Source organism: Lissotriton helveticus, chromosome 9 (assembly GCF_964261635.1).
Source record: "Lissotriton helveticus chromosome 9, aLisHel1.1, whole genome shotgun sequence".
NCBI lineage: Eukaryota > Metazoa > Chordata > Amphibia > Caudata > Salamandridae > Lissotriton > Lissotriton helveticus.
The window spans coordinates 1,275,921,209-1,275,948,088 of record NC_136070.1 but is presented as its reverse complement, the minus strand read 5'-3'; the positions used below and the strand labels follow the sequence as shown (position 1 = coordinate 1,275,948,088).

At 47.9% G+C, this 26,880-nt stretch overlaps 1 protein-coding gene across 2 annotated transcripts in view; it reads left to right on the top strand.

Annotated features, from left to right (window-relative positions):
• Positions 1-26,880, top strand: part of BRPF1 (bromodomain and PHD finger containing 1) — a 213,325-nt gene that overhangs the window by 117,826 nt on the left and 68,619 nt on the right. For both annotated transcript variants that reach the window (XM_078661854.1, XM_078661853.1), the window contains exon 8: positions 13,696-14,008. In XM_078661854.1, the coding sequence (XP_078517980.1) occupies positions 13,696-14,008 (313 nt within the window). The remainder of the gene's footprint in view (positions 1-13,695; positions 14,009-26,880) is intronic.

Genomic DNA, 26,880 nt, shown 5'->3' with positions numbered 1-26,880 from the left:
CGAGGTAGGAGACGACAATGAGGCCTATGGGGCCACGGAAGATAGCTCAGGCGACGAGCTATGCCCCGTTCGAACAATAACTAAGGCTCAGGTCGAGGGATCGCCACATGGCCTTACCCAAGACCTTACACCCAGATCCACGGGCCCGGCTACGGACACTTCTACGGAGCCGCTGTTGGTCAAAACGAAACCAAAAGTGAAAGCTTCGGTGTCGACGAAAACGAAAGTGATAGAGACGCCGTCGAAACAGAAGACGTCTGTCCCTCTGGCCGCCTCCTCGTCTTCCGACATGTCGAGGCAGCCGAAGCCGAAGAAGGCTGTCGACCCGGTGAAGTCGACCAAGGGCGTAGAGCCGAAGTCGGTCAAGGGCGTCGAGCCCAAATCGCTCAAGGGCGTCAAGCCGAAGACTGGGGCGCCGAAACCAATTGTCAAGGCCGCCGACCCGAAGCCGTCGGCGCCGAAGGCCGTCGACACAGTTGAAGAACACGGCGCACCTAAGAGGGCTGATCCCGCGCATCGGCCGGAGATAGCCAAGGCATCGACGCTCGAGTCTGCAAACGCTGGTGGACCGAGGACGTTTGTCGGGTCGACGAAACCGTCCGCATCCTTCACAAAGCAGGTGTCGGACTCATTGCAACGCATCAGGAACAAGGCTTCTGCGGTCGATCCGAAGGATGCTTCCACCCCGAAGCAAGTTGCCAAACCGCCAAAGTCCTCGGCGCCACTCCTGTTCACGTTACCGCCGAAGGTGGCACCGAAGGCGTTCGCACCAAAGCCGGTCGACGACGCGCCCGTGCAGGTGTCTACGGGGTCGAAGCCTTCTCAGCCACTTGGGAGCTCGAAGCATCGACAACCCCTGATGGAGGAGCAGTCGGAACACTTTATCGACGCCGACACCTGTAAACTTACCCTCTACAAGAGAAAGATCACGGCGGCACAGCCTATGGAGTCCTACACAATTCCTTTGAAGCGCAAAAAGCCTTCTACGGATTCCCCGGTTCTGGTTGAGCCAATTGCTCCACGGAATCGAACAGTTGCTACACCCTCACCCACTTATTCAGATGTGGAGGCTGGGGAAGGTGATGATGAGGAGTATAACTTCCCTGCCAACACTGATCCTGAGGATCACCAGGACTCTTGGGCAGATGCAGGGGACCCAGGGGATCAGCAGACTGCCCAGGACACTCAGGTGTACAATGTCAAAACCTCTCCTACTGAGGATTCTGCAGCATTTAATGCTATAATTGAGAGGGCGGCTAAAAACCATGACGTCCAGCTGCATGCTACCCTATTGAAGTGGACTTCCTCTTTGATACCTTTTCCACAGCAGAAAAGACTGTCAAAACTCTCTTAATGTTAAAAGGGGTTCTAAAACATGCTGCGGACATTGTTAAAGAACCCACACGTGCCAGGGTAATCAACCCTAGGATTGAAAAAAAGTATAAGCCGGCACCTGGCGACCCTACCTACATCAAGGGCCAGTTGCCATTGGACTCTCTGGTTGTTTCTAATTCCCGGAAGAGGGCAAATTCACAGACCACTGGTGATGCTCCTCCCCCTGACAAGGAGTCTAAAGTGCTAGAAGCATCAGGGAAGAGGGTGGCGGCTCAAGCGGCCACTATCTGGCGTATTTCAAACACTCAGGCACTCTTGGCCAGATATGACAGGGCACACTATGATACACAAGAGACCCTGTTATAACATCTACCAGATCAGTATAAAGAGGCAGCGGAGATGCTCATTCAAGAAGGGAAGCTCATCTCCAACGCTTCTATTAAATGTGCACTGGACGTGGCGGACACCGCGGCAAGGGCCATTAACACAAGTGTCATGTTGCGACGTCAGGCCTGGCTCAGAATCTCCGGGTTCAAGCCGGAGATACAAACCACCATCCTCAATCAGCCTGTAAACCCTGATAGATTATTTGGTCCTGAGGTGGATACCACCCTGGAAAAAATAAAGAAGGATACCGAAACTACAAAGTCCATGGGGGCTCTCCAGTCCCAACAGTTTCGGGGCAATACTTTTCGTCGCTCAAGCAATAGAGGTGTTTCCAGAGGCCAGATGTCCCAGCAAACGCAATTCACTAAAGGTGGGGCGCAGTCCTCTTACACCAAGCAGAGTATAAGCGGCTGTCGGGGCAACAGCACCAAGGGCAGAGGTCGTGGAAACAACAACTCCCGCTCCTCTGCCACCAACAAACAGTGACGCCCTGTCACTGCCCCCCGACCATACAACACCTGTCGGGGGGGGGGGGGGGGGGAGACTTCAGCAGTTCCTGCCAGTCTGGAAATCCATCACCACAGACAGGTGGGGCAGAAAACGTATCCAGTACGGTTATTGTCTGGAGTTAACATCCACTCCACCCAACTTTCCACCAAAACACCGTCCTATGTCCACAGAGCATTTGCACTTATTGCAGCAGGAGGTACTCGTCATGCTGCAAAAAGGGGCAATCGAGCACGTGCCGGTGGAGGAAGAAGGCACAGGAGTGTACTCCCTGTACTTCTTAATCCCGAAGAAGGACGGGTCCCTCAGACCCATACTGGACCTCAGACCCCTAAACCAGTATATTCTCTCAGAACATTTTCACATGCTGACGCTGCAGCAGGTTCTTCCGTTGCTCAATCAGGGAGACTTCCTCGCAACCTTGGATCTAAAGGATGCATATTTTCACATCCCACTACATCCATCACACAGAAAATACCTCAGATTCACCATTCAGAATCAGCATTATCAATTCAAGGTCCTCCCTTTCGGGGTGACCACAGCGCCCAGGGTGTTCACGAAATGCCTGGCGACAGTGGCTGCGCACCTCAGGAGGCAGAACGTTCACGTCTACCCTTATCTGGACGACTGGCTTGTCCAAGCAAAGTCGGCACAGTAGTGCGCCGCCAACATGTCCCACACCATTCACCTTCTTCACAATCTGGGATTCTCACTGAATTATCCGAAGTCGCACCTTCAGCCAGCCCATGTGCGGCAGTATCTGGGCGCGACGATAGATACTCTGGCAGCCACAGCTCAGCCAAACTCTGTGAGGATCGACAGCATTCAGTCACTGATCCAGAAGTTCAGACTGCAACACTCGCTTCCAGCAAGAGTGTTCATGCAGTTGATAGGCATGATGGCCTCCTGCATCTTCCTAGTCCCGCACGCGAGGCTACATATGCGTCCGCTCCAAGAATGCTTGGCTCATCAGTGGACTCAGGCTCAAGGATAGTTGAACGACCTAGTGTTGGTGACCGGTCGGGCATACAGCTCTCTGCATTGGTGGAATCCACACAACCTTTGCAAGGGCCGACCGTTCCAGGAGCCTGTGCCACAGATTATCCTGACGACGGACGCATCTCTCCAGGGATGGGGAGCTCATGTACTCCACTACACGGTGCAGGGACTATGGACAACGCAGCAAAAGATGCACATCAACTACCTAGAACTGATGGCAATCTTCATGGCACTGAAGGCATTCAAGGTACATCTGTGCAACAAAGTCGTGTTGATCCGGACGGACAACATGACGGCCATGTACTACATGCAAAAGCAGGGAGGTACACACTCTCCACAGTTGTCTCATCTGGCTAAGAGCATGTGGAAGTGGGCCATTCAGAGGAACATCTTCCTTATGGCGGAACACCTCCCGGGCAAGGACAATCAGATGGCGGATCTGCTCAGCAGGTACAGCCACCAGATGCACGAGTGGGAGATACATCCATCAGTACTCCGCCCGTACTTCCAGCAGTGGGGTCATCCAGAGATAGACCTGTTCGCCACAAGGGAAAACGCAAAATGCCAAAGCTTTGCCGCCAGGTTCCCGCACCCACAGTCGCAGGTCAATGCGATATGGATGAACTGGTCAGGCAGATTTGCGTACGCTTTTCCCCCAGCACCTCTCATACCGCTGGTGGCACGAAAGCTAAAGCAACACTCAATGACACTCATCCTGGTTGCTCCAACGTGGGCACGCCAACCATGGTACACCACGTTTCTAGAACTCTCCGTGGTACCGCATCAAAGGCTACACCTCACACCCAGGCTTTTGACGCAGAGCCATGGCGACATTCAGCACCCAGATCCGCAACAGCTCAACCTGGCGATCTGGCTCCTGAAGTCTTAGAGTTTGGCTACCTCAACTTGCCTCCCGACTGCATGGATATCATACGGGAGGCGAGGAAGCCCACCACCAGAGCTTGCTATGCAGCAAAATGGAAGCGGTTTGTCATTTACTGTGCAGAACACAACATCAACCCGCTAGATGCATCTACTCGCGACATCATTTGTTATTTGTTACATCTTTACAAATGCAATCTAGCATATGCTTCCATTCGGATACACTTATCCGCTATAGCGGCTTATCTCCAAAACAGGCAGCATCTCTCGGTTTTCAGAGTGCCTGCTGTTAAGGCTTTTTTCTGAAGGGTTGAAACGAGTCATTCCTCCCAGGACCCCACCAGCTCCTGTATGGAACCTTAATGTGGTCCTCACCAGGCTGATGGGCCCACCTTTTGAGCCTCTGCATTCTTGCGAGGTTCAGTTCTTAACATGGAAAGTGGCTTTCCTAATAGCCATCACGTCGCTGCGACGTGTAAGTGAACTCCAGGCGCTCACTGTACAGGAGCCATTCATACAGATTCACTCAAACAGGGTGGTGCTGCGCACTAACCCTAAATTTCTTCCTAAGGTAGTTTCACAGTTCCACGTCAATCAGACTATTGAACTACCTGTGTTCTTTCAAAACCCAGAGACAGTGGCCGAAAGAATGCTCCACACTCTTGACTTCAAACGAGCTTTGATGTACTACATTGATAGGACCAAAGATTTTAGGAAGACGAAACAACTCTTTGTTGCCTTTTCTGCCCAACACAAGGGCAACCCCATCTCCAAAGCAGGTATAGCCAGGTGGATCGTTAAGTGTATTCAGATTTGCTATCACAAGGCTAAGCGCACTTTACCGGCCCCCCCCCCCCCCCCCCCCCCCCCCCCGAGCCCACTCCACCCGCAAGTTGGGGGCCTCCATGACTTTCCTTGGTAATATCCCTTTGGAAGACATTTGTAGAGCAGCCACATGGTCTACCCCACACACATTTACTAAACACTACTGTGTAGATGTGCACTCCAAACAGCAAGCAGCTGTAGGGCAGGCTGTTCTAAAGACACTTTTTCAAACATCTGCAGCTGGCACAGGCGGCCGCTGATAATGGAGGGACTGCTATGTATTCTATGCTATAGATATGAATTCAGCAGCCCACATGCCTCGAACTGAATATGCTACTTACCAGTATGCATCTGTTCTTGGCATGTAGGGCTGCTGACATTCATATTGCCCGCCCTCCTCCCCGGCGCCTGTAGAGGCTGCAGAATTTACACTTACTCTTAGCATGGTTATCGCTCACACTGTTACATTCCATCTTTGCCACAATGGCTAAAAACAATCTGGGGATGGAGTCGATGCCCATGCGCACTGTAGTCCAGGGGAGAAGCCACCTATCTCGTGATACTTCGAAGACTCTTCCAGGACAACAATGTGCAATCATCCTGACCCAACACTAGGCGGCGATCTATGCTATAGATATGAATGTCAGCAGCCCTACATGCCAAGAACAGATGCGTACTGGTAAGTAGCATATTCATTATCATTGCTCCCAAGTGGCTCAGAGGATTGTTATACACTGAGCTGCAGCAAATGTCAATGAAACGGCACAAGAATTGCTATTAAAGCAGAATCTCACCAGATTACAGGGCCAGATATTCCACCTGATCCAGACTTCTTTGAATTTGGAAGCACAGCTCCTTAAATCAGACGGTATAGTCATTTAAATGATCCACAATTTTCCATGGACATTCGAAAGCGGCTAAACAGCTTCCTACTTTGCTTATGTTAATGTTAATGTTAATGTTAATTGGAATTTATTGAGCGCTCGTACGCCCGAAGGCTTCATGGCGCTATAGAAAAGGAACCAGGCAAGGCAGTCAGTAAGAGGAGCTGTGCTGTCAGTAGTGAGCTTGGGTGAAAAGCCAAGTTTTCAGGGATTGTCTAAAGCTGAGGATGTTATCGTTCAGCTTTATGTGGAGGGGGAAAGAGTTCCAAAGACCAGCAGCAAGGTGGTCAAAACAGCTGCCTCCAAGGCGTTTCCTTTTAAATGGAGGTACGATCAAAAGTGATTTATAAGTAGATCGGAGATGACGGGAGGGGCAGTATTTTTTTAATAAATCTCTGATGAATAAAGGGCCAGAGTCATTCAGAGACCTGAACAATATGCACCCGGCCTTGAAGGCCACACGCTGCTCAACTGGCAACCAGTGTAGCTGTTTAAGGCCAGATCTAATAGATTGCCTCCTAGGTATATTCAGAAGAAGCCTGGCGGCTTGGTTCTGAACAAGCTGGAGACGTTTGAGCTCTCCTATTTGGAGGCCAAGATAGAGGCTGTTAGAGAAGTCCAGCCTGGACAGCACCAAGGAGATGACAATCTGTGTGAGGGCTGCTAAGGTAAAGAAGCGAGCAATTTTTTTTATTTTCTTCAATTGGAAGATACTGGAGGATACCACCGCTCCAACCTGTCTTTTTAGCGAGAGATCCTCGCTAATGAGGATACCTAGGCTCTTGACCACAGATGACTTAGATGGGGGGACTCCCATACTAATGGGCCAAAAGCTGGAATTCCAACTAAGCGAGCTCTGTCCGGGCAAGACCAGCTCGGTCTTGCCCGGATTGAGCTTCAGATGATTGCAGCTCATCCAACTCAGTATGTGGGACATAGTTCTTTGGAATTCAACCACTGAGTCCTGGGTGTTAAGAGGGAAGATGAGCTGCAAGTCATCCGCATAGTTGAAGATGGTTACATTTGCATTCCGAAGGGAGTGCAAGAGAGGGCGTAGGTATACATTAAAAAGCAGGGGGGATAACGAGGAACCTTGTGGTACCCCGCAGGTGGTAGATATAGTGGGAGCAGAGAAAGAGCCCAATCTGACCGATTGAGTACGGCCCGTGAGGAAAGAGCGGATCCAGCTCAATGCAGGACCCCTGAGACCTGCCTGATGTCAATAACTAGGTTATCTGCTTCTAAGAAGAGATTCATTGGTACTTGTTAGATGTGATGAAAGCAACATTTCTGCGGTCTCACGTTAAAGTCAAGCTTTGCAACTTTCATGGCTTATAGGAAACGTCCCCAATTGAGCCTCCTTTTTTTACGCTGCCGGTCATCAAAGATGTTTTAGAAAGCTAAAAGAAAGTCTGTCTTCTCAAAGGAATCCCACCACTCATTGGGAACACAGCCAGTGTGTCAACATCAGTGGGTCCCCCTTTGGAGCACATTCATATGGCCTCGATGCAGCATCTGTCTTGGAATGCCTTTTTTAGGTGCTTATCACTACAACTCGTACTGTTATTGAAGTCCGAGCCGCAGTTGAAACCTGTACAGTTTTCATGCAAATAGAGTAATAATGAGAACCCGTCCATCTTTCCTTCAACACAGATCCTTGTTCTGTTTAGCTATCCATCTGCATCAGCAGAATATTCCTTGCATAGTCTCGAGGTCAGGAGGGTCGTGCATTTCTACATGGACAAAACAAAGACGTTACCCAAATCGAACCAGCGCTTTATTAACTGGTCATGTTCGCAGAGGAAAATCTGCTCTTAGGCTAATAAATACCTATCAGGTGAACCCAAGGCTCATTCCACTAGCGTGAACGTGGCTGTCACGGCCTGGCTGAGTCATTCCTTTATCAAGCTACTCTGAAGGTTTTTTTTTTGGGTTTGGAGTTACTCAGTACCCTCTTGTTAATCTATTGTTTTTTTCATTTCATTGTATCCAAGATCTGCAAATAAATTGAATTTTTTTGGTTGCTTGCTACTCCTTTCTAATGTTTATGACTATCAGTGAAGATTCTGCGACGCACCAGAAATAATTACTTGTAGTCCTCATTTTACACCGTAGGCGACTTAATTGAAGTCATTAAGAGCCCTCACACTTGTCGGACTCCATATCCTTGTCATGTGGGTAAAAGCATTAGAAACTTTATTAATCTCCACCATCTTCCCACACTCCTTTAAAACACTGCCAGGCACACGAGTGTTCAGCCACCTGAGGCCTCTTATCCACACTAACCTGTGATTGGATATGGAACTCTTGCAGCTGATTGCACCCTGGACCACATGGCTGTTAGGTATGTATCACAGTATATAATCTATGTGTATATTACTAATACATATTGAACCAAATAGTTCTATATTTTAGCCTTTAAAAATGAAGAAAATGTAATTGTAACTATATGTTCGTGGCATGTGTGTCTGTAAACACACATGCTGTTCATATGTCTGCCATCTAGTGTTGGGCTTGGACCTGTACAACTTGTTTTTCTTCAAAGTATTTATTTTCGAATCCGGGGATATAGTGACTCCACAATCTTTTAGTAATACACATGGGCATCAACTTCATTGTTACATTTTTTCCCCGCCATCGGGTTCAGATGTGTTTAAGTGAGCTCTGGTTCAACACTGCGTGGTGTTCTTGCCGCACCCCTTCTATTCACCAAATGTAGCTCTTGTATCACCTTCAAGGCCTCCAGTGCACCGCTGCCTTCTGGCCATGGTCGACACCGCCATTTCAAGCTGGACCTGACACCTGTTTCACTCTCTGCGCCGAAGTGCTCCTAGACTGCCTCTTTGGCGCCAGACTTGAAGACACAGACTCACCTGTTCTTGGATTTGCAACTGGTGGACCTTAAGCATTCAAAGTTAAGACACAGTGCCCCAAAACATTCCGAGGAGAAGGGCATCGGCCAGGAGAATTCCAAGCTGAGGCATTCGCAGTTGAGCTCGGCGCCGACCTCCGTTGGTTCCCTCTAGACCACCTTCTACTGTGCATCCTCCGCTGCCTCTGAGGACTTAGTCCAATCAATTCTCCAGTGGCGAGGGACATCTCTGTGCCAAGCCGCAGCAAATCCACATCCAGGCATGCACTGGTCATATCCTGGCAAAACCTTCACTGCTGCCTTAGGACTATGTTCCTCATAAGAGGAAATTGACTTTTGAGGTGGCCTTTAAACCTCCTGTGCCTCCCACTCTCAAAAGACCTGAAAGGCACGATACGGCAACCTCTCCACTGCCTCCTGCTCGACCTTCTCCACCCTCCTGCTCGACCTTCCCCACCCTCTCATTTACTAAATGTGGTTTCTCCACAATACTCACTACAGCGCTCCTCACACTCTGGGTGGGGTTTTACAGACCAAGTCTGTCCTATTACACTCCTCATCGCCCACAGGGCCAAGACCCCTGAGATGGTTATGATGCAGAATTCCCAGCGGACACAAACCGAGACCTGTACCCCACAAGACATTCCCCCACAGATGACGTCACCTCTTATCTTGAGGTCCTTCATAGAGTAGATACCTTCCACAATGTGGAGATTCATGTGCAACATGAAGAGCAGGATTCCCTCATGGAGACCCCTTCCTCCACCCAACGCTTCCTGCAGTACCTTCCCATGCTCAAAGGGGTTTTCAGGCTGCCCACTGACCTATTTAAGGAGTAAGTTAAAGCGAGGGTTGTTACACCTGCCGTTGATCAGAAAGTCCCCTAATAACCCTACATATATAGGAGGTCAGTTACCACCTAATGCTCTAGTCGTGCGTACAGCTAGGAAACAGGCTGATACGTGGGGTACAGGTGATGGTTCCCCCTCCAGACCGGGTGAGCAAGAAAATTGATGCTGGGTTCAAAAGGGTAGCACCACAGGCTGCTATGCGTTTGCCCATCGCAGCTCCATCTGCACACTTTCCCAGTACGACTGAGCTCATTGGGATCAGATGTCTGACCTCGTTCAACTACTCCAAGAGCAGAACCATAAGAAGGGACAGGAACTGGTGGTGGAGGGAAAAATGATCTCTAATAATGTTGGCTGGATTCCGCAGACACATTAACACCAGCATTCTATTCCATGCCTGGCTACACGGGTATGGTTTTAAACCGGAGGTCCATCAGCACATTTTAAATGTACCCGCCAATGGCCAGCATCTCTACTGCCCTCAGGTCGAGATGCTAGAAAAAACTAAGAAAGACAATGACGAGCACAATGCAATGGGCGCCCTACATACACCCACTTCCCTTGGCTCCTTTTGACGCTCCCAATACTGTGAAGCAGCAAAAACTTCACCACGGAAACCTGCACCATCATCACAAGGCGAATTCAGCAATTGCTTACTCGGGGCTACTACAGGGGTGGTTACAGGGTCAATAATGGTAAGGGTAGAGGAAAGGAGCCGCTCCAAAAGGGGCTGCCCCTCAAAAACAGTGACTCTCCATCCCCCGATCACATAACACCTGTCGGGGGAATGTTGCAAGGGTTTTGCCATGTTAAGCCAAAATCCCCTCCTACCGTTGGTTACTCAACATTATACAAGAGGGTACGATCTGGAACTCCCTCAAACACCACCAGACACTCCCCGCCAACACAAAAGATCCATTTTTGTCTTCTTCATGAGGAGATACAGGCCCTTTTTGCCAAAGAGGCCGTAGAGTTGGTTCTGCAACAACACCTCAGAAAAGGGGTCTATTCCTTGTACTTTCTTACACTCCCAAAAAGGATGGCTCCCTCGGACCCATCCTTGATCTCAGGCCCCTCAACAAATTCTGTTGGAGCACTTCCACATGGTGACTCTACAAGACGTCATACCACTAATCCAGAAAGGCGGCTTCATGACTGCCCTCAATCTAAAAGACGCCTACTTCCATATACCCAACCACCCAGGGCATCGAAGATACTGAGATTTGTAGTGAGTGAACAACCTAACCAGTCCAAAGTACTTTCATTTGGGGTTAGCACAGCCCCAGTGATGTTTACCAAATATTTGTCCATGGTAGCATTTCATCTCAGGAGGAGCGGCATCCACGTGTTTCCTTACCTGTATGGCTGGCTGATCAAGAGCACCTCACACCAACTATGCTTAACGCACTCCCGAACCACCATCTACACCTACACAGGATAGAGTTCACCATCAGACTGTCAAAAGTCTGTCAAAATCCCACCTACAACCCCTTCAATTGCAGCTCTTCCTCAGGGCCATCCTAGACTCAAGGGTGGGGAAGGCGTTGACCAACCCAGCACGAATGCAAGCCTTCTAAAACTTGCTGCCTTTTTTTCAGCCAGATCATCCAGTGAGTCAGAACTGTGATGCGACTGCTCGACATGATGGCTTCTTGCATAGCCATAGTTCCTCACGCCAGACTGCACATGCGTCTGTTTCAGGAGGGCTTAGCAGCACAGTGTTCTTAAGTGGAGGGGCATCTACAGGATCTAGTGTTGGTTTCGGGCCGCACACATCACTCTCTACAGAGGTAAATCATAAACAACCTGTTAAACGGGGCTGCCCTTCCTTGATCTAGTTCCATAAGACACCATCACACACGCCTTACTTTTCAGCTGGGGCTCGCATCTCAACCAATTCATCATTCAAGGAAGTAGACACCTGACCAGCAATCCCTCCACATCAACCACCTAGACCTGCTGGCTGTACAGCTTGCTTTCTGGACATTTCATGTTCCATTTCAAGACAAGAAAGTCTTGATATACACAGATGAGATGACTACCATGTTCAGCTTGCAAAAACAAGGGTGCGCGCACACAACACAGCTGTCCAGCATGGCCCAGAGCATTTGGCGGTGGGCGGTAAATCACAGAACACATCTGATCATTCAACATATTCCTGGGGCAGGCCACGCTCTGGCAGACCTGCTCAGCAGGATGCATCAACAAGTCCATGAGTGGAAACTCCACCTCTTGGTTCTCTCTCCACTACTTCTGATGTTGGGGGTCCCCACAAATAGACATGTCCGCCACCGCAGAAAATGCAAAATGCTCGATCTTCGCCGCCAGGCTACCACACCCACAGTCAGTGGGCAGTGCACTATAAATTAACTGGTCAGGGATATTTACCTACCCTTTTCCGCCTCTCCCACCGTATGTAGTATGAAGGATGAGGCAGACATCCCTCACTAATACCAGTAGCATCTGCCTGGGCATGCCATCCATGGTACACCACACTGCTCGAATTTTCTCTAGCTCCTCACGTGAAGCTCTTCAACAGGGCTCTCAAACACAGTCATGACTCTCTTCGACATCCCAGCCCTCAGCTTCTCAACCTGGCGATTTAGCCCCCGGGGGTCATAGAGTTTGGTTATTTTAACCTCCCGGAGAAATGTATGTCTATTCTCAAAGAATAATGCAGGCCCACCACCAAGGCCTGCTACGCAGCTAAATAGGAACGTTTTGTGCATCACTGTCTTCGTAAATGTAACAATCCTCTCACTGCATCGGTACAAGTCATTTTCTGTTACCTGCTCCACCTACAGAAATCAAGCATTTCCTACACTTCCATTTGATTACATATGGGGGCTGTAGCTGCCTACTTGCAGAATAGGGAACCTGCTTCATTGTTCTGAATACGTGTCATTAAAGCCTTTATGGAGGGACTCAGTTATCCCACCTCTGATGCCTCCCGCTCCTTTGTGGAACCTGAATATAGTCCTTATAAGATTCATGGGCCCGCCTTTTGAACCCCTTCAATCGTATCCATTGCAATTTCTCTCTTAGAAGGTTACCTTCCTTGTAGCCATCACTTCCTTCAGGTCGGTCAGCGAAATTCACGCACTTACCTTGGAAGAGACTTTCTTCCAAGTACATCATGATAAGCTGGTCCTCGGAACGAATCCAATATTCCTCCCTAAAGTATTCTCCAGTTTTCACATTAACCAGACAATCGATCTACTATTCTTTTTATCCGCACTCCAACTGTAGAGAAATGCGCTCTTACATACTCTAGGTGTCAAGAAAGAATTAATGTACTGCATTGACATAACCTAATCCTTGCGTAAAACACAATTTTTTTGTAGCATACTCCATGTCACACAAGGGGTGTGCTATTTTCTTAGCATTTGTAGCCCATTGCATGGTCAAATGCATAAAGCCTTGTTATGCAAAAGCTAAAAGAATCCTGTCCGTCTTACCCAGACCTCCTTCTACTTGTAAGAAAGGGGCTTATATGGCCTTTTTAGGTAATATACCATTAGCAGCTACTTGCTCCACGTCTCGTACATTTACTAAACTGTACTGCGTGGATGTCTTGGCCGGACAGCAAAACTAGAGTTAGCCAGGCTGTCCTACGTACACTTTTCCAGTCTTCTGCAACATCCTTTGGCTAAGCCACTGCTTTAGAGTGGACTGTTTTACAGTGTATGCACTGCATGTGTATCTAAAGAGACATACCATGAACAAAAAACGCTACTTACCCTGTAAGCATCTGTTCGTGGCAAATCGTGCATTAGTCACATGCACCCGCCCTCTTCCCCAGTAGCCTTTGGTTGTTGCAGATGTTTCTGTACTTTTGTTTTCTTTAATACTTTGCTTTGCATAGTCCTCCTTACTGTGTCCCTATGCTCCATCTCCAATCTCGCCCTCCGTGCAGGGAGAATACAATCACAACAGTGAAGCCTATGCGCATTAGCACTAGTGGGTGGAGTCCCTAGATCCTGTGACTCAAAAAGACTTACTTCAAAGAAAAACAAGGTGTACACGTCTGAGCCCAACACTGGATGGCGGAAGTATGCACAGCATTTGAATCGACAGCACTACATGCCACAAACAGATGCTTACAGGGTAGGTAACATTTTCCTTTTTACCCTTCAATGTTTTTTTGTTTCAGGTGCCTGACTATCTGGAGCACATCAAGAAGCCGATGGATTTCCAGACCATGAAGCAGAATCTGGAGTCTTACCGCTACTTAAGCTTTGACCAGTTTGAGGCCGATTTCAATCTGATTGTTACAAACTGCATGAAATATAATGGCAAGGACACCAGTTTCTATCGGTCTGCCTTGCGCATGCGTGAGCAGGGCAACGCAGTGCTACGACAGGCCCGCAAAGCAGCAGAAAAAATTGGGATAGACTTTGAGACTGGAATGCACACGCCTCCTTCCATCCCGGTTGAAGAGACCACTCAACGTGTTACTACTGATGGTGGGTATTGAAGTCTTCAGTTGAAATTTTCTGCATCTTGTTGTACATGCTGATGGCATAAAAGTGGTAAGACTGATGAGGTCTGTTGTAGATTTATGTTCGAGGCATATGAGCTGCAGATCACACACTATGCATAGATCGCCATCTGTTGTTGGGCCCGGATGTTTGCACTTTGTTGTTGTCTTGTAAGAAGTCTTTGGAAGTCACGAGATAGGTGACCCCCTCCTATGGACCATAGTGCGCATGGGCATCGACTCCATCTTCAGATTGTTTTTTCCGCCATCAGGCTCTGATGTGTTTGTCGCGCTCCAGTTCGGTGTCGTAACCGTTCTACCTTTCGCGCAATCCTTCACCCATTCTACATTATTGTTTCGATTGCGTTTCCCATTCGATGCGGACGCTACAAAATTAAATTCGCCATCAGGCCCTTTGGCTCATGGAAAGGACTCCTTTCAAAAAGTGTCCGCAATGTGGATCCAAGTTTCGAAACGCTGATCTTCATGAGGTGTGTACCCTCTGTCTTTCGCCCGAGCACGAGGCTAAAGACTGTCCAGCTTGTGCCTCTTTCCGCTCCAAGAAAACAATACGGTATCGTCCGGCTCGAAGAACTATGGCTCGATCATCGACATCAGATCGAAGAGGGCAACCTTAGCGCCTTCTAAGCCGACCACTCAGACGGTGAAGACATCACTCATGGGCAGCTAAGTACTGACGTCGACCCCACCCATTCATAAAAATGCTTCGGTAACCCCTTCACCCTGAGGCCTAGGTCACACCAGGACAAAACTTTCCACGCCTAGCCTTCGGGCCCGGCAAAGAAGTCAAGACTTAAGTCTTCAGGCGACTCGGGATCGAGCCAGCCTACCGTCGGTACCAAAACCCCATCCCCGGCACCGAAAACAAGACCAACCCAAAGAGAAACCACTGTCTTCGTCCGCCCCGAAGTCTGGTTCCACAGCGGCTCATTCGGCACCGAAATTCACTGGCACTGAACCTTCGGATCCGAAAAAAACATCGGAACCAAACAAACCACGGGTTCCGAAGACCCCAACTAAACCTTCGGAACCCAGGAAAACTCCTGATTCGAAACCTAAGGAGCATAAAACAACTCCAAAACTAGTGTCACACAGTCTGACTCGAAAAAATCGGCGCCATAGCAAAACACTCCAGAGAAGGAGCTTTTTCGACCTGATCCAACCCAAAAAACTCTCGAAATAGACCCAAAGACAGATCACCTTATAGTTAGTCCTTCCAACAAAAGGGAAATGGACAAACCTGCACCAGCTCCACTCCCTTTAAAGAAAAGAGACATTGCCACTTCCCCTTCTCCACCTCCTCCTCCTCCACACCACATCTCTCCTATCCCATCTCCAGTACCCTCACAATCTCCTCCACCTCAGGATGATGATGACTTTGGGAGGGAGGGGATGAACCTGAAGGGGAACCTAATCATCCTTATATCCCAAATGACCCATGGGACAATTACGGCACACCAGATGTTTGACACACCACAAGATGATCTCTACCCATCTAGACCATCCCCTCTAGAGGACACTATAGGATTCACTCAGCTCATACACAGAGCTGCAGAATACCACAGTGTGAATTTGCACACAGACCCTATAGAAGAAGATTTCCTCATGGACACTTTTGCACTTTCTCAAAGGTCCACTTCCATTCTCCCAATGTTGAAAGGGGTAATCAAGCACGCTTCTGAAATCTTTAAAGATCCTGTAAGGGCTAGAGTCCTTAACCCCAGAGTGGAAAAGAAATACAAGTCTGCCAAAGCTGACACTGTGTACATTAAAGGGCAGCCTTCCTTAGATTCCTTAGTAGTCTCCAACGCCAGGAAAAGGACTCTTGGATTTCAGGCGATGCTACACCTCCTGGTAAGGAGTCAAAACTGTTGGACGCAACTGGTAAAAGAACAGCGTCCCAGGCAGCCAACATATGGAGAATTGCCAACACACAGGCTTTGATGGCTAGGTATGATAGGGCACACTATGACGAACTAGAGACGCTACTACAACACCTTCCAGATCAACATAAAACAAGGGCCAATGATCTCATCCAGACAGGGAAACCTATAACTAATATCTCCATTCGATGTGCTCTGGATGCTGCGGACACACCATCCCCTCCAGATGACACTATAGGATTCACTCAGCTCATACACAGAGCTGCAGAATACCACAGTGTGAATTTGCACACAGACCCTATAGAAGAAGATTTCCTCATGGACACTTTTGCACTATCTCAAAGGTCCACTTCCATTCTCCCAATGTTGAAAGGGGTAATCAAGCACGCTTCTGAAATCTTTAAAGATCCTGTAAGGGCTAGAGTCCTTAACCCCAGAGTGGAAAAGAAATAAGTCTGCCAAAGCTGACCCTGTGTACATTAAAAGGCAGCCTTCCTTAGATTCCTTAGTAGTCTCCAACGCCAGGAAAAGGGCTAACTCTTGGACTTCAGGCGATGCTACCCCTCCTGGTAAGGAGTCAAAACGGTTGGACGCAACTGGTAAAAGAACAGTGTCCCAGGCAGCCAACATATGGAGAATTGCCAACACACAGGCTTTGATGGCTAGGTATGATAGGGCACACTATGACGAACTAGAGACGCTACTACAACACCTTCCAGATCAACATAAAACAAGGGCCAATGATCTCATCCAGACAGGGAAACCTATAACTAATATCTCCATTCGATGTGCTCTGGATGCTGCGGACACAGCCTCCCGAGCTATTAATAACAGTATTCTTTAGCGCAGACATGCGTGGCTACGTATTTCGGGGTTCAAACCCGAAGTTCAACCTACCATATTAAACCAACCCTTTGACCAGGAACATTTATTTGAGCCTAGTGTAGATTCATCTTTAGAGAAGATGAAAAAAGATACTGATACTGCCAAATCAATGGGAGCTTTGCAATCGCAAACTCCCAGAAGTTTCTTTCGTCGCTCCTCTTATAGGGGCTCCTCTAGAGGTTTTACGACTGACGACTTGTCCATCTCCTATAAAAATCCCACCCACACCTCCTCTTCCAGAGGTTATTACAGAGGAGGCTACAGGGGCAATAACAACAAGGGTAGAGGCAAAACTACCAATGCTCTCACTGCCTCCACCTCCAAACAATGACTGCCCTCCACTCCCCCCGGACCATTATACTCCGGTCGGGGAAGATTGCTACAGTCCCTACCTTTGTGGAACACCATTACCATGGACAGGTGGGTGAGACAAATCATCCAATCCGGTTATTGCTTGGAGCTCACTTCAACTCCCCTAAACATACCACCCAAACAGCGTCCAATGTCAACCGAGCATTTAACGCTTCTAAAACAAGAGGTGCTTTCCCTCCTACAAAAACATGCAATTGAACCAGATCCCCTGCATCATCAAAACTCCCTGTATTTTCTCATTCCAAAGAAGGACGGAACCCTGAGGCCCATTTTGGACATCAGACCATTAAACCTCTACATACAATAAGACCTTTTTCATATTGTCACTCCAACAGGTCCTTCCTCTACTCAAACAAGGCAATTTCCTTGCCACCTTAGATCTCAAGGACGCCTTCTTCCACATTCCCATTCACCCTGCTCACAGGAAATATCTTCGATTTGTAGTGGACAGTCAGCATTATCAGTTCAAGGTTTTCTCATTCGGAGTCACCACAGCCCCCAGAGTCTTCACAAAATGTTTGGCAGTGGTAGAATCCCACTTAAGAAGACAACAAATTCACGTCTTCCCATACTTGGGGACGACTGGCTCATAAAAGCCAAGTTGCATACCCAGTGTGTAAATCACACACACACCACAATCCAACTACTCCATGACTTAGGGTTTACAATACATTTCACAAAGTCTCATCTCCAATCGTCCCACATCCAACAATATCTAGGTGCCACAATAAACACCTCAAAAGGCCTTGCATATCCCAATTCAGCCAGGATAGCAAGCATGCAAGCCCTTATAACAAAATTCCAGCCGCAAACACTCACTTCCAGCTCGAGTGTTTATGCAAATAATAGGGATGATGGCCTCTTGTATATTCATAGTTCCTCACGCAAGACTCCAGATGCGTCCCCTACAGGAATGCTTAGCACGTCAGTGGAACCAGGCTCAAGGATGCTAGCAGATCTGGTGTTGGTGGACAGCCGCACACATCACTCTCTGCAGTGGTGGAACACCGAAAACCTTTCCAAAGGGCGATCGTTCCTAGAGCCGGTTCCACAGATCGTGCTAACAGCGGACGCATCGCTCACCGGCTGGGGAGCTCATCTACTACATCACACCATACAGGGCACATAGACACCTCAGCAAAAGCTACTCCACATCAATCATTTGGAGTTACTGGCAATCTTTCTGGCATTAAAATCATTCCACAAACCCATGTCAGGCAAAGCTGTCTTAGTCCGGACTGACAATATAACAGCAATGTAATATTTACAAAAACAGGGGGGACACACTCTGCAGCTCTCTCAACTAGCACAGAGCATATGGAGGTGGGCAATTCCTCATAACATATTCCTTTTAGCCCAACATCTTCCAGTAATGCAGAATCAAATTGCAGATCTGTTAAGTCGTCAAAGCCAACAGATTCACAAGTGGGAACTTCACCCACAAGTTCTTCAACTGTTTTTCCAAATGTGTTGGCATCCAGAGATAGATCTGTTCGCCCCACATTCAAACGCAAAATGCCCAAGCTTCGCCGCCAGATGTACACACCCATTGTCCAAAGGCAATGCGATATGGAAGAATTGGTCAGACAGATTTGCGTACGATTTTCCGCCTCTCCCACTCATTCCATTAGTGGTGCGCAAGCTGCAACAACAGTCACTTACACTGATCCTAGTTACTCCTACATGGGCCAGGCAACCATGGTACACAACATTACTGGAACTATCAGTAGTCCTGCGCCAAAAAGTACATCTCTCCCCACTACTCTTAACACAAAACCATGGAGAGATCAGACATCCAGATCCAGCACAAATTAACCTAGCGATCTGGCTCCTGAAGTCCTAGAATTTGGTTACCTCAACCTTCCACCTGATTGTATGGACGTTATCAGAGAAGCTAGGCACCCCACCACTAGAGCCTGCTATGCAGCCAAGTAGAAAAGATTTGTTCTATACTGTACCAATAACACAATCAATCCTCTACATGCGAGCATTCAACACATCATATGTTACCTCCTGCATCTTCAAAGATTTAATCTGGCATACACATCAATTAGATTACATCTCGCTGCCATAGCAGCTTACCTGCAAAATAGACAACATTTATCATTTTTCAAGGTACCTGCAATGAAAGCATTTATGGAAGGCCTCAAAAGAATAATTCCTCCCAGGGTACCACCCTCTCCAGTGTGGAATCTAAACATCGTCCTCACTAGATTAATGGGTCCTCCATTCGAACCTCTACATAAATGTGAGCTACAATGTATTACATGGAAAGTAGCTTTCCTTGTAGCCATCACATCTCTCCGAAGAGTCAGTGAGTTACAGGGACTAACTATTCAAGAACCATTTTTACAACTCCATCATAACAAGGTGGTTCTTAGGACAAATCCCAAATTCCTTCCTAAAGTTATTCCTCCCTTCCATCTCAACCAATCTGTTGAGTTGCCAGTGTTCTTCTCGCAACCACAAACAGTAGCAGAAAGAGCTCTTCATACACTGGACGTAAAAAGAGCACTTCTTTGCTATATTGACAGAACAAAACCTTTTTGCAAAACAAAACAACTTTTTGTATCCTTTTCACCACCACATAAAGGCAATCCCATATCAAAGTCTGGAATTGCAAGGTGGATTGTCAAATGTCAACAAATTTGCTATAACAAAGCAACACGTACACTATCTATTCCCCCTAAGCCCACTCTACCCGCAAAATAGGGGCTTCCATGGCATTTTTAGGGAACATTCCCTTAGATGATATGTGCAAAGCAGCTACATGGTCTACACCGCACACATTCACAAAACACTATTGTGTAGATGTGCAGGCAAAACAACAAGCTAGTGTGGGCCAGGTTGTACTCCAAACACTATTTCAGACTACTACAACAGATACTGGTGGTCGCCGCTAAGGGAGAGTACTGCTATGCAATCTATGCATAGTGTGTGATCTGCAGCTCATATGCCTCGAACGGAAAATGCTACCTACCAGTATGCATCTGTTCTTGGCTTGTAGAGCGGCAGATTCACACACGCCCACCCGGCTACCTTTATCTTTTCCAGTATTATCTTAATTAGATACAACATACATGGACATCTCTTTCTGTTTCTCACAAAACTCCATCATTTCCCTTCAAGGCGAAAAACAGTCTGAAGATGGAGTCGATGTCCATGCGCACTATAGTCCATAGGAGGAGTCACCTATCTCGTGACTTCCAAAGACTTTTTACAAGATAACAACAAAGTGCAATCATCCGGGCCCAACACCAGATGGCGATCTATGCATAGTGTGTGAATCTGCAGCTCTACATGCCAAGAACAGATGCATCCTGGTAAGTAGCATTTTCCTTACTGCTGCAAAGTGAGGTATCCTCAGCAAAGACATCTAAGTGGAATGAGGCAGTGATTTACAACTAATTGTTTTATTTCTGGGTGCTGTCGTGTTTGTGCATTCTGGGTAGGAAAGCCAGTTACTGAAGACCACAAAAGTCTGAATGGTATTTTCACACCTAAAGTAGCTTGGGCTTTTGAGCAAGGTCTGCTGTAGGGGTGACTTACCTATGCCTCTTGCAGTGCTGGCTGGCCTAGCACACAGGGATGTGTGTCTGGAGGACTCTTCACTTTTGTCTGCACTAAAACATGCAGGTTCCAGTGGCGGTGTGCATCTGTTTGTTGAGGGGTCTTTTATGGTGGCACAATACATGCTTGTAGGAATTTAGCTCTGTATATACTATTCTAAAGTAAGGTATAGTGTGCACAGAGACAAGTGGATTCCCAAAAGGTATGGCAGAGGCTAAAGTAGATAATACCTTACTTTCTTTTGGGCTACTGAGATTGAGCAGTCATGCTTATCAGAGGATAGTGTTAAGCATTTGTTGTACACACTCGGGCAAGAAATTATGTCACAGACTCAAAGGCTGAATCCGGACCAATTGTATGTATGAAAAGTTTATTTTGTTGTTATATTTCTAGAACCAAGATTTACTTAGTGGCAGATAAGTTATACATTACATACAATGTCTCTTCTCAAAATACAGTGAGCACTGGATTTATAGGAACAGTAGATTACTTTTGCAGTTGAGAAAACGGTTTGTGAACTGTTAAAAAATACTAGGAATTACTTTCAGATTACTTGCTAGTTACTTTTCTAGTTTGGCATGAAACAGGCTAACGCAGTTTAGGCAACACAGTATGTCGGTTAACAGGCTAACTCTTTTAAAGGCACTAAGTTACTTTTGTTTGCAGTACAAGACAGCTCATCACTTCGATGATTTTTCAGAGAAAACCCACCATTCAGTCCTATGGAGAAAAACGAAGTGATAGGTTTACAGGTAAATAAACTGTTTTGGATAATGAGTTTTGGGGGATAGAACGAAGGTTCAGGTTGACACTCATTGGGCACCACCAGTGGCACTGAGGCAGCTGGGTGCAGAGTGCTAGTGATCGCCAATGGAGCTAGGGCTCACCTCGGTCGGGGGCTGCTCATGCCATTCGGTCTTTGGAGTCAAGCTCCTGGGGTTAAGGTCAGGGCAAAGGGGTCCAGGTTGGCACGAAGTTCACACCACCAGCAGCGGCAGTTGCAGGGTGCTTCGGAGGTGTCGGGTGCCCAGTACAATCCTATGGAGGTTGCCGGTTTGGGATTTCGGTTGCAGGCTCGGTCCAGGAAGTCTTCCAGGAGGAACCAATAGCTGGGTTGGTAAGTAGAGATGTCCCTTGACGTCAGGACACTTCAGGATCGGGTCACCAAGACATGGGGTTGGAGACTGCAGGGGTGCCTTTCATTGTATGGAATCCGTTTAATGGTCCGATCACGGTGGCGGTGGATCATCGTAAAGAGGCTACAGGCGTCGACATGGAACCTTGGAGGTGAAACCCCTTGATGGTTTGGAGGTCAGAACCGCTGGCGGACTTCAGGTCAGTGAGACCCTCAGGACATGGGTAGTTGACGACAGGAGCAGAGGTAAGTCCTGGAGCAAGGTTTCTTGGTCCCACAGGGTCTCGATCTTTTTTTTGTGGACAGGGCTGCTGTTCTCAGGATTCTCAAGTCTTTGTTGAAGTGGAGGATCAGTCCTCACCAAGTCTGGAGGTCGCTGATCCTTTTTGGAGCCGTTGTTTTATTCAGAGCTGCAGGCCGGTAGGGCTCGAGCCAATTCAGTTGGACCTGGCCACCATGCCCTTGGTACCCTTTACTGGGGACTTGAAGGTGAGTCCCAAGTGCTGCCAATTGTGTAAACAATGGTACAGGTTAGGGCAAGAACACAGGCCCTGGGTACCTGATTCGCAGGGACCTAGGGCACACTCAGCCATTGTGCATCGGAAATCTGGCAAAAATGTGTGTGGGGGTACTACAACAGAAACCCACTTTCCTACAATGCTTGCAGCCCTTGGAGACCCTCTATGGCCACAGTGCCCTTGGTATCACTGGTACCTTTTACAAGGGACTTATATGTGGGCAAAAGGTGTTACAATTGTGGAAACAAAGGTGCAGCTTGGGGAAAGAACACAGGCACCTCAAACCTGGTAGCAGTAACTCCGTGCACACTCAATCAAAGATGCTCCAGACGCAGGCAAAAACTGGGTGCGGTGGGGATTCTTCTACAGAACCCACTTTCCTAGAGTCCTATTATTGCCAGTACAAGCGACCAGGCAAGCCATTTTAAGACATGTGCTGAACACTGGTAAAAACGAGTTCCCCAGCTTCGTGATGGCTTCACTGAAAATAGGGATGTTTGGTATCATACTTCTTGTATTGGTAAACCCACACTGGTGCCAGTGTTGGATTTACCAATACATGTATCCAGTGGGCACCTTAGAGGTGTGCCCTTAAAACCTACCAGACTTGTTTCTGCCAGCCTGCCACCTGAGATGCTGTTCTGACCTCCTAGGCTGAGAGCCTTTTGCTGTCGGGAGACCCCAAAAATAGCCTGTCTGGGAAGAGGGTGTAAAACCCCCTCTCCCAGGATGACCTGCTGATTAGCCTCCTCGGGACGGCAATCTTCAAAGAGCTGCTGCCTTTGGAATGTGAATCTGGCTCCCCTCACAGGAGAGGACCCCGTTGACACCTGAACAAGCGGAAAAATTAGCTCATCCGGTAGGCGTGCCACTTCAAGGCTAGTACCACACCTAAGGTAGGCTACTGTGTGGTTGACTCGATTTTTCAGAAGTATCCTTTTTGTGATGGCATACTCAAAAATTCTGGGACATTGTTATACCCACTTCCCACAGGAAGTGGTCATATAGGAAGTGTAGTGACCCCAAGAGTCATTAGCCCATTGGCTACTACCTTACACTCACCTAACACCTCCGAATTCAGTACTTAGGGGAGTCCCTGGCACCAGAGAAGCAGATACTGATGACCTAAAAAGAGAGAGGACACCGAAGAGCTACAAAAGACTAGAAGAGCAAATAAGTTGACTTGGTACCAACCCTGCTGGCCTGTCTCCTGCATCCCTCATCAAAACCGGTGCCGAAGTCGACTCGTCCTGCAGCTGGAACTCCAGAAACTTTGGAGGACTGCCTGTCTTTGAAAAATACCCAAAACCTCCCATGAACAGCAGACCTGTTCTAAAGAACTCCATAAGAGAAGACTGAGTCATCCGGAACCGCTAAAGCCAGACACCTGATGCCACCACTGCACACATCGCTTCCGGCCTGAGTTGAAGTGGGCCAAGTCCATCATGGTTTCACCCCTCCTGGACTCCCTGACATTGCCTGCAGCCGCTACATGTAGGCCCCCCTCAAGTGTGACTGCTTTGGTAAGAAAAAAAAACAATGCCTGACACCCCTGCACCCATCGCCCTTGGGCCTTGAAGAGGACCCAAGGCGCTCCAAGCATCGCAAGGCCGGAGCCCACTTGCTGGTTCAGCCCGATTGGCTTCCTAAACAAAGCATGCAGCCTCTTTTTACATAAACTGATCCCCATTGAAACACATTGGGCTTCTGTCACTGATTTGCACCCGGCCACCCTCGTGCCGCTGGTGGTGTTTTGCTGGTGCTGCCTTGGACCTTGCCCACCACTTACCCTAACTCCTGGAGATTGGTCCTGTAAGTCGATGTGCTGTACCCGGTTTGCATAACTGGTTTTTCCTTCCATGGGATAACATTGCAGAGTTCAGAAATTGTACTGTGTCCACTTTTCCTAAAGTGAAAAGAATTTATATTTAAAAACATATTTACCTGAACGATTTTTCTCTGATGCCAAATCACATATAAAGATACCTGGTATTTTTATACATTTGTGTGGGTATCCTTAAGTCGTGTTGTCGAATATTAATCATTGTGTGTGTTTTGCAGATGTCTTGCACTCCTCTGTGTTAAATCTAAGGCTGCTCGACCACACTACCCTTTAATAGAGCACTTTGGAATTGCATAGCAAGATCCGGGCCACTCAAAAGGGAACCCCTGGACTCTCTTCATGGTATATCAACTTTTTGTTATATCACATAAAGAGCCAACTTCCAACATTGGTGGCAGCGGTAGGATTGAAAACTCAGCATTTGAAGTGCCACTTGGTTCATTAGTAATTCCAACGAGGAATCCAAAATTGTCTGTAGTTGAAAAAAAATGTTTTCTCCAATTTAACATTTTACTAAATTGTTTTAAAATAGCTGATCGGGCCTTGGTTAAGTCCCTTTGCAAAACTGTTTAGAATTTTCAAAGTAGTAAAGTACTTAGGCCTTTAGCAGTACTTAACATTTTTTGAAAGTTTTGAAAAAGTTCCATACTACTATAAAAAAAAAAGAATCATGCCCGTAGAAAGGAGAAATTCAACCTGGCTCCCTATGAGCACCTGAGAGTACCCCAACTCAAGGAGCTGTGTAAGGCATGGGAAATTGACGTGGGAACTATACCCACAAAAGCTGATTTGCAGCAGTTGCTGGCATCAAATGACAAGGCATTGGTAAGTAAGTCACCCCTACATGGAAGAAGGTAATGAAGAACAAGATGAGGATGAGGTCAACACTGGTTCCACCTCTACCCCTTCAAGAAGCAGTACCACTGGGAGCACTCCTAGTAGTGTCCCGGAAGAGGCAGGCACTGAAGATGCAGATCTTCAGAAACTAGGGAAGAGGATGGCATTAGTGGCTAACGCCTGGCTTTAGAGAAGGAAAGAGCTGAGATGGGCCTAGGACCCATCTCTGGTGGCAGCAAAGTTATAAATAGGGAAGATGGTTTTGCCCCTAAAATCTCCAAAGGGATTGTCCCAAAATATTCAGAGGGTGATGACATCACAAATGGTTTACAGCCTTTGAGAGGGCCTGTAAGCTGATGCAACTGAACAAGAAGTATTGGGGCTCTCTTCTTTGGGAGCCGTTCTCAGGAAAGTGTAGAGATAGGCTCTTGACACTGATTGAGACAGATGCCGAGTCCTATGACCTCATGAAGGATACCCTGATTGAGGGCTTTGGACTTACCACTGAGGAATACAGGCCATGGGACACTAAAAAACCAGAGTCAGTCCTGGGTAGATTTTGTAGACTTTTCAGTAAAAACCCTAGGTGGCTGGTTGACATGTAACAATGTGCATGATTATGATGGGCTTTAAAATGTATTGATGAAAGAGCATCTGTAAGTAATTATAAAAAGAAATTACATCAGTACCTAGGTCCACTTTCTCCTCAAGAGTTGGGGAAGAAGGCAGACCACTGGGTCAAAACAAGGGTGACCAAAACTACCACTGGTGGGAGTGACCAAAAGATAGAGGCCAAGAAGCCCACCCAAAGGAAAGATGGTGATCAAGCAGAAGACAAAACAAAGTCTTCTAAAGGCCCCCAAAACCTGCACAGGAGGATAGGCCCAGAAACCTATACTGTCTTAGGGTGGTTACCAGTGTAAGAACTGGGATCCCAAAAAATGCTTGTCAGGCTTGGGCGGCTATTGGACACCGAGCTTGAGACCTTAGCTGTCCCAACAAAAAAAGTGCCTCTAGCACTCCATGTCCAAGAACTCACTGAGGCAACTCTAGTCTCAGAAGGTGGGGTGGATGTGGCTGCCCTGGCTGTCTGGCCCAGTAACCTGGAGAGATACAGACAGCAGCCACATATAAATGGGATTAGGGTGGAGAGACTGGAGTCAGTGTCACCGTGGCGGCGGGGCCACTAGTGTCCTCCGAACAATACCTGACTGTTGAGACCGATATAGTACTCCATGCTAACAATCAGGCTATGGTACATCCCATGGTGATGATCTCTTTAGAATAGGGAGGGGTTAACCGGCCACAAGAGGGTTCTAGTATCTTCTGCAATTCCTGTAAATGTCTGCCAGGCTGTGATCTGGAGACCTCATGGAGCATGAAGGTTCTTTGCCCTGCCTTTGCCGCATCCATTCGAGGATCTTTGACCAGAGGGGCCATTCTTTGCCGCTGCAGCCTCGTCGCTCCAAACCTCTTCTCCTCCTCAAACGCGGACCACGCATTGCCCGGACCACAACACCCAGAGGGCAGCGCGGTCTCGCGCGAGGAGAGGAGGAGCTCCACCTGCCACCGGGAGACTAAGAGTTGACTGGGGCTCCGGCAGCGCGGGATGCGCGCAGGCTCGCCCGGGCCAAGGAAGGGCCCGTCTTTGCCCATCACAGCCCGGAAGAGGCCGTGCTGGGCCCCGTCTCTTGGGTTTTTCTTTTGTTTCCTTTATGACTCCAGACCGCCGGGGACAGTACTCAACATACGCCACGATTCATGGTAAAGAGACTATATTGTCTTGGGTACCGA